This window comes from Tinamus guttatus, unplaced genomic scaffold (genome assembly GCF_059628265.1).
Source record: "Tinamus guttatus ecotype Peru unplaced genomic scaffold, ASM5962826v1 Tinamus_guttatus_pri_ptg000055l, whole genome shotgun sequence".
Lineage (NCBI taxonomy): Eukaryota > Metazoa > Chordata > Aves > Tinamiformes > Tinamidae > Tinamus > Tinamus guttatus.
Window position 1 is genome coordinate 392,131 of NW_028288589.1, and position 8,361 is coordinate 400,491.

The 8,361-nt window shown below is 34.7% G+C and overlaps 1 protein-coding gene across 1 annotated transcript; it reads right to left on the reverse strand.

Moving 5' to 3' along the window:
- Nucleotides 1-1,257: 1,257 nt before the first annotated feature.
- LOC104570686 (serotriflin-like) lies at nucleotides 1,258-7,878 on the reverse strand. The gene is made up of 7 exons (XM_010217717.2): nucleotides 7,817-7,878; nucleotides 6,015-6,134; nucleotides 5,383-5,470; nucleotides 3,718-3,863; nucleotides 2,496-2,587; nucleotides 1,858-1,946; nucleotides 1,258-1,379 (listed from the first exon to the last, which is right to left on the reverse strand). Exons 1-7 carry the CDS (start codon nucleotides 7,874-7,876, stop codon nucleotides 1,258-1,260), a joined length of 717 nt encoding a protein of 238 aa, XP_010216019.2. The 5' UTR covers nucleotides 7,877-7,878.
- Between the last annotated feature and the right edge of the window lie 483 nt (nucleotides 7,879-8,361).

An 8,361-nucleotide genomic window follows, 5' to 3' on the forward strand; every position in this document is an offset into this window, starting at 1 on the left:
TATGCTGTGAAATTAGTCCTTTAACTTCCTCCTCACTCTTTGGGATTAGCAGAAATGCCCCTGGAATGAATGAGCAGAAATGTGTGCTTAAATTAATCTCTGTCTAAGGCTTCTGTAGACATGGAAGCTGGGAAACAAGGAAGCTATGACAACAGATTCCTTCCTACAGGAGCACAGGAAGGTGAAATCATCCTAAGGTGACATTAAAATGACATTTAGTCTCATGGAACTGTGTCATGGAACACTTGCTCATTGGCAGCCAGAGAAGTGGATAATGAATGCTATTTGTATTAACAGTCATTTTCTCTGAAAGTGAGTCAGAGAGAAAGGTGTTTTTTTTTTCTTTTTTTTCTTTTTTTTTCAGTAGGAAATCTCACAGGAAAAGATTCTGCTTATGCTACTAAAGAAGCAACCTTCCTTCAAGACTAAATGCTGGTAAGGCCACAAAGTGGCATGCAAATGTAAATGAATTGCTCAGTGAATAATCAGTAATTTAATGATTGATACAGAAATACGAAATATTAACAAGAAAAAGAAAAAAAAAAAGACTTGCCTAGTTTTAATTAAAAGCAAAATTTCCAAATGCAGAGACCCCCTTTCCTTTGGTTACTTGTTTGTATGTATTAAACCGTTTTCTCAGGCAAGTCTTTTCTTTTAAAGAATAGATTTAGTTACCTTTCTTTATGCTGAGTACCACCCTACACTATAAACAGAACCACCTGTTTAAATGAACTATGCTCTTTTCCCACTAAAGGTAATAGAGTGTTTTAGAAGGAAAAGTATGTCAGGAGAATCACAAATTCTAACTGAGAACCTAATGGAAGCTGCTTTGCTTTCCTAATACCCTTTGAAAACTATATGTTTATGGTAATGCTGTTTATTTTCTGGTCTGATTAGCAGATGGGACTATGCAGATATGCTGAGAGCATGCGAAATGTATGGAAATAAGGAACTTTAAGGAATGTCCTTAGAAAACAGTTTTAGAGAAGGAAGACCTGAGCTGTTAAACATGATAGAGTCATAAACATGATTTAGGATGGTGCCTAAATGCCAATTTTCAGCTAAGAAACTCTACTATAGTTCCAGATAAATAAATGCAAATAAAACATGTACATGATCCTACAATTCCGTCTGATGTGAGAAATTCAACTGAAGTTAGTCCTTCTGCATACATAAGAAACGTGAGATAAAATCTGTTTTTGTGAAAGTTATCATCATTAAAGAGAAGGATACCAGGCAAGGAAAAGCCTAAGCCTGTTACTTTATTTCAGTTTGGCATTGGCAGGTAGCAGGGCAGCCTGTATTAAAGAAGCTACATCCGAAAGACTTTGTCAAGTTCGCACAGTTTGCATACATATCCACATACTTGCAGGGGTTGGCTGAAAAAGAATCAAAACATAAAATTAATCATAAATGCGGAACTTTTTCCTTTCAGAATAATTTTTAATCATTTCTTTTTTCCCATAACTTTTTTCTTTGTTGTTATTTATCTACAACTGCATCCAAAACTTTTGACTACCCATGCAATATTCTTAGCTCTATCAAAGAGGCTTCCCATTGAAACTGTAAAGCATTTTGAAGCTTTCTTCCTCTGTACCTTAGTTTATGGTGAGAAATTACTCCAAAGACATAACAGAAGATAGATTTGAAGGGAAGTTTTATATTAATGTGACTCAACTAAACTTCCTTTATTTTCTACTAGAATTCTTGTACAAAGAAATTGTGATTCAAATTTGTTAATCTCTTATTCTGCTAGGTTTGATGCTATTGCTACCTGATCAACAACTACTCTCCAAAGAAAGAAGAGATAAAGGTATCAACTTTGCTTCAGTCGTAATTTAAATACTTAAAACTTACTGCATAGTCCATTGTCACAATCATTAGGGCAATCGCCACAAGGTGTTCCTTCTTTGTAGGGTGTATTGAGTGAATTTATATGATTCCCCCTGAAACATCAATTTTATCAGTATAAATTAGAAAATCAGTCTAACATGCTTAAGGGAAAAATGTAATTATATGAGTGCATGCATATATTAATTCAGACTCAGTCTTCGGTTATAGCTAAAACATTTTTTTCTATATTACAATGTCAATTTGTCAAAATTAGTTTTAGACAAGTTTGTGAAAACTCTGCCTTAAAATCCTCACTATTGTTTTGTTATTAATGATAAAGTTTGAATAGTACTGTATATATTAATGTGCCTTTGTGAATCAAGACATCAAAGAGAATGTAGAAAATATTCCTTTGTGATTCACTATGATGAAAATTGTGAATGGTAGGTAAATAAAAATTAATCTGAAATTAATCTGTTACTTTTATATTTTCTCGTTTGGTATAACAATTCTTTTTTACAAGTGTGTTTCTGTCTTTTCATATTCCAAAGGGTCCGCAGACTTTTATGCCATCTACAGGTGATGTACACTGATACGCATTCCATCATCTAACTTATTTTAATAATGTAGTAAGGAGTTCCAGTATCAGAATCAATACCTACGCAGGGCAATACTGGCAGACATATATGTATCCCAAAATCTTAGGGCAATAAGCGTATGCACATCCAACTTCGTTAGACCTGTACCAAACTACCTGCAGATGTAAGAATAAAAACCATGGGAGAATTAAAAAAAGAAAAAGTGAAAATCATTTAAATACACTATGTATTAAAGAAACATATCAGAAGCAAAACTGGGTCACTTTATTTACCCTGTATAGCAAAATGTAAGTCTCATCTTGCAGGAAAGCCATAATTTTCTTTTTCGTGCTATTTAACCCTGAGTCAAAGAACATTTAGGATATAATGAGGTTTATATTCAGGAAATGTGGTGGATTCTTCATCCTCAGAACATTTAAATTAAGCTGTCTGTCTCTATAAAATAGGCTTCCGGTCGGTTACAGCTGTTGAAGAAGATGCAGGTTATCATGATTTTAAATTTTGTCTCCTGCATCATGCACAGTTGATCAGAAGAGGTTCCCTTTCCTCTCCCTTCCCCTTTTTCCAAACAATGGGACAGTAAAGTTAAAACTAATCACTTTTCAAATACTAAACAGACAATAAGTCCCTTCCCTCTGTTTTTTTCCTGAGAAAATTTTGGTATGTCAGTATCTTTATGCATACAAGTGGTAATTGTTTGTCATGTTGTACACATGAGTTAGGGTGTGTGTGGTCGAACAGCTTAATGGAGCAAAATACAAAAACAAAGGTGGTAATGGCAAAATAACAATCTGGTTCTGAGACACATATATTAGAAAGCATGCATTAAAAAAATCATGATTCATAAAAAGCTCAAAATTACCAAGTATTCTCCCAAGGCCAGATCCAAAGGCCCTGCTTGTCACCAATTATTATATTGGATGAGGAGGGAATGGGGTGGCTAGGATGACTATGTCTCTCTTACCTCTTGTCCTAAATCTATACCTGCCTCCCTGCTGTACAGGAACACTCCCTAGTAGTAACCTGGGCTTGATGTCATCTGGTTGCAACTTTCCTACACCAAGACATCAACAACTTCTCTTGTCTAGTTTATTTCCTAAACAAAGAACTGAAAGGACATTTAGCCCATTATTTTCAATTATATTCTGTTACTTTGAAAGCTTTCATGCTATTTTTATCATAATGACTCTTCTGTCTTTGGTGTACTTATGAGACAGGCAAAGTCATTTAGCTAACATAAAGGTATTTATTGTTTCAGGCTCAAATATAAAAATGTTGGATCTACCTGAGTATAGTGGCCAACCACAGCATCTAGGCTTGTCTTTCCAATTCCATACTTGAAATCTTTCTTCTCATCATACCAGGCCTGAATGACATCTGGCCATGGGAAAGGAACACTTGACATGAAGAGATTTTCACCACAGCTTACATCTGAAAAGATAAGGATACAGAGAAATGCAGAAAAAGGACACACGTGAGGAGAACCAGCAGAAGGCTGTATGGAAGGGATGTTCTTCTCATCCAGATGGGATAGTGCTCTTTCCTTTTTTTTTTTTTTTTTCCATAGAGGTCAATGACTCAGTGAGTTTGTCACTACTGAAGTTGTCACTTGGCTGGTTTTCAGCATAGCTAACCTGTCTGACTGGGAATTTGGTGTTGGCAGGGCTTCTGCACAACCATAGATACCTTTCCATGAATTCACCAAGGATTCATCTGTGGTAATTCTAATTTTGCTATTTAAAATGTAGCAATCCCACTCAATATTCAGGTCATAGTTCAGTAATCTTGGGAAAATCCCAACAACTCAAACCTTATTTCTAGTACACAGAAAGGTATTTGTCATATGAATTAACTCACTGTTTTAATCCAGGCAAATCCTATAGTTTCTATTGTTTACTTTCAAGTTGCCAGAGATTTTTTTAAAAATTTTGAGTCCCATCTTCATTAGGAATTATGCTTAGCATTGTCAATTGCTTTTGAACCCTTAACCTTCATCCCTTCTACTCTAGACAGCTTTATCCAGTCCAGGCAAGCTGATTTGTGTAATAAATTGAGTCTGGGTCCTCTTCTTTCTCTTGAATATTTTGATGGAATACTTTTTTCTCACCTCCTGAAGTACATGGGATGTACTTGTAAAACTAGTACATTTGGGGTGAGAACGGGATTTAACTTTCCTCACTTACTAGGAGGATTTATATGCAGAATTTTGTCTTCGATTCATGCACTAATGAAGTCACACAGAATATAACAGGTCATCTCAAATGCTTAGACAAATGGTTTTAAAAATAAAACAAAAAGCTAATTAAATGTTTGGTGCTGTAAACGAACTGAAATGATAGAAATGGGAAGTAGTCCAGAATAGGAATATGGTAAAAGGTCAAAAACGAAAAATGTGCACACCTTTTTCAAAGATTAATGATGAATTTGATAATTGGACAAGCTGGTGACAATGCTTCATACAATTCCTGTTGAACATTCTTGTGATCTTTTTACACATATTTTCAGTGGAATTACTCAGTTCAAATATCATTTTCTGTGATAGTCACTTGAGTAAATTTTGTGTAGAATACAAATGCACATTTTCAGATGCACTGTGTCTCACCTTAAAATATAGGTGAGATGAATCATGTCTTAGAAGTGTTTATGTCCTTCCATTTATTATATAGAAATATACAATGACTAATTCTGGTTTAGATATTTACCTTGTGGACATCTTAAGGGAGATATGTGAAGCCTATCCTTTAATTTTTGTAAAACTATAGAATACTTAGATATAGCTAAGTAACATACAGTCTCATCTCAGCAAATAGGAATCCTTTAAGTTTAAAATATGTTAACACATTATTTCAGCTTCATTTTGATATCTGAAAATTTAAAAATCTCATGCCTGTAAGCTGCTCACATGGATAACACAAATTTAATCTTCATTTAGAGGTCATACTTTACTTACTGGTTTTCCTCATTCTTGGAGGACTGTGCTCAAAAGTACAATGTTTTGCCCAAATGTCAGCATTTTTTGCAGCTTCAGGATTCCATTCCTTAATGAAAGGAGAAAATATTGGTCATTTGGCTATGTAACATTTAACAGCTCCTTATGGAGAAAAAAAATTTTAGAAATTACACTTTTAATTGGAAAAAAAAAAAAAACAAAAATCATGCATTCCTTTTTCTATCACCTGTGTTCTTTCTTTCTTTTTTCTTTTTTTTTTCTTTTTTTTTTTGTGGGGAGGAACAACTAAGTAATTGTGTACCCATGAAAAGACTGGAAACTAACTGTGCAGTGCAGACTGGTAATGAATGCATCAGAAAAAAAGGAACAGTGTTGTGTTTCCTCTTCATATTTCTTCAAGAGAAAGAGGCATCATTGTCCATATGCTGCAAAATTTGCCAGATCCTTTTTTCCAGTCTTCCCAAAATTATATTTTTCTTAGTACTAACTATGTTTGGTATTCTTAGCACTTCAACACAGGAAAGATTGTGAGAGCATATTTGCTGCTACCTTAAATAATGTGATCTTGCATATGGTTCTGTATCTCTCATAGGGTCTTTTACTCCCTGCAAATAGAAATGCAAGTAACTTACCATTTTCAACATGTTGCTGGCAGGTGGGCTTACTCCTCTCCTGAGTTCATTGTGTTTGTCAACAATCAGCTTTTGCTGGTCTGAATTGCTAGTTGACAGAGTATCGATACTTATAGGTTCCTAAATTGAAAGACTATATTATATTTCTTATTTATTTGAATGTAACTAAATATTGAACACTGTCTAGGAAATGTTAAAATACTAACATCAAGATAAGGAATGGTCCCAGTAGTGAAGGAGGTGCTATAATTCATTTCCTAGGTCTATCTAGAGGTTGTTCTTATGTGCAACACTTCAAATCCATCACTTAGAGTTTAGCAGTAATAAAAATACCACTGGTTCCTGTATCACATCATGTCTAGTATATCTTATTGCATGTGACATTAGACCCTTAAATTTAGTCAACTGTATCAGACTTGACTTATTGTTACTATAGTTTCCTTCGCAAAGGTTTGAGGAAACAGGATCTAAAAATCAGACAACGACCTGAGTGGGCTCATGATGCTTCTTCAACATTTTAAACATGCCTATCAATTTCTGTTTACTGAAGCACGTGTATAGCAATAGGATTGTCAACAGACTTCTTGTGATGTTTCCATCAGGAAATCCCACCGCACAAGGAATAAGGTGTCAATGTATTCTTCCAATCCTGTCATAACTGACTTCATTTCTCAAACTCTTCCTGTATTTTCTAATAGCAAGAATAACCATATGAAGAATTCTGCCTTTTGTTTTCAGTCTTTATAATTGATTTTCTAGGCTAACATGAAGAACAGAAATTGAAATATCATATTTTTAGGCTACTGTTCTCTACTTTGACTTGAGTGCGACAGTTCTTACTCTTATTTTTGTCATACTACACTTCATATGGATATATGAATAAATTGATTTTTCCCAGAATAAAGTAATTAGTTACCTACCAATGCCATTCATTCAGTTGGATTTATTTAGGTTTAGTTTTAGTGATATGATAGTATTATGTAGGAAAATCTTTGTAAGAATTTATTTTCACGTCATGACAACCTAACTACATTGAGTAATTTTTTTCATACATCTCGTATATTTCAATTGTATAATATATACAATATACTTTTAGACATCAGTATTTGATTACTATTTCTCTTTTCATTCATAATACCTTATGAATACATTCATTCAACAATACCTTAGTCTTCTGCCTAATCCAAGTGGCAATGATCATCACGCACCAAGCACATCTTTTGTATTCACCATTTAATGTACTTAAATGAGCTTCAGTCTTATAGCATTAAAAAAATAATATTTGTGGAAAGAAGTAGTTCTAGTAAACCAGCTGATATAAAGGAGAAAAATGGTCAGTGTTTCTGAAGCAAAAATAGCAAACTTCCAACTTTAGACTCAGTAAGAGGAACTGCTGTAAGTGTATATGGATTACATAAATCAATTAAGCTATATGAAGGAAACCAGTGATGCCTGTTAAGGGAATGGTACTGAGAGGAAAGGGAGAAGCATACAGATCCCCCTGGGTTGGATCTTCAGAAAGTATGTACAGGTCTGAGAAACACAGTTATGAGTAACAGAGCCAATAGAGAGTTTGGTGTGAAAATACAGGTGCATTCGTCTGCTTTGAAAACAGACAAACCTTGAGAACAGGGTTTTCTTTGTGGCACCGGACTTCAAGGATATTGTCTCTGCAAAACCCAGATATCTAACAAGACTCTTCCTACATTTAAACCAGTGTGCATAGGAAAAGCCAGAATCAATCAGGCCTTGAGTCTATCCAGGTCAATCCAGATTTTCCACATGCAAAACATGAATCCTACCTCTCCGGAGGACCAGGGCAGCACAGCTACGAGACACAGCAACACTGCTGGCAGAATCATCTCTGAAAAGGGAAGAATGGGCCCTATGTTATTTGTTTTTCCACTTAATGAGCTTTCATCTCTCCAAACATGTAACACATCTCTCCCGTGCTTCTCCAGATGTTTTCTCAAGCAGCAAGGTATTGATTGCTTTCTTTCCTTCTTCTCTCTTCCATTTTTAGAAGTAAAAAAAAAAATCCTTCTCCACTTTACAAAATTTCTAGAAACACTAAGAATCATTTATTATTATTTTTAGTTTTAGTTTTTCCAGTAATTCTATTGAGCAAAATTAGTATTGTGTAGTTAGTACAGAAACAGGAGCCTTCTCAGAGTTTTGAACAAACCATCCCACTACAGTGGTATAGATGGTAAAATAAGGTCATTATATCTGGTATCTGATTGCAGTCAGCCATAGGAATTATGTTCATCTTGTTTCTGCTCAGCTACCTGAGGCAGGCAAGACTGGAATTTACTTGTTTTGGCAGTTTTCCCAAACCCCTCTCCAA

Excerpts from the sequence above, each read along its gene's own strand:
- LOC104570686 (XM_010217717.2), bottom strand. The coding sequence starts at position 7,876 with ATGATTCTGCCAGCAGTGTTGCTGTGTCTCGTAGCTGTGCTGCCCTGG. Across the intron at positions 2,588-3,717 it reads TGGTTGGCCACTATACTCAG|GTAGTTTGGTACAGGTCTAA; the intron begins GTAGATCCAACA and ends TTACATCTGCAG. Across the intron at positions 1,380-1,857 it reads TTGTGACAATGGACTATGCA|CCAACCCCTGCAAGTATGTG; the intron begins GTAAGTTTTAAG and ends ATTCTTTTTCAG.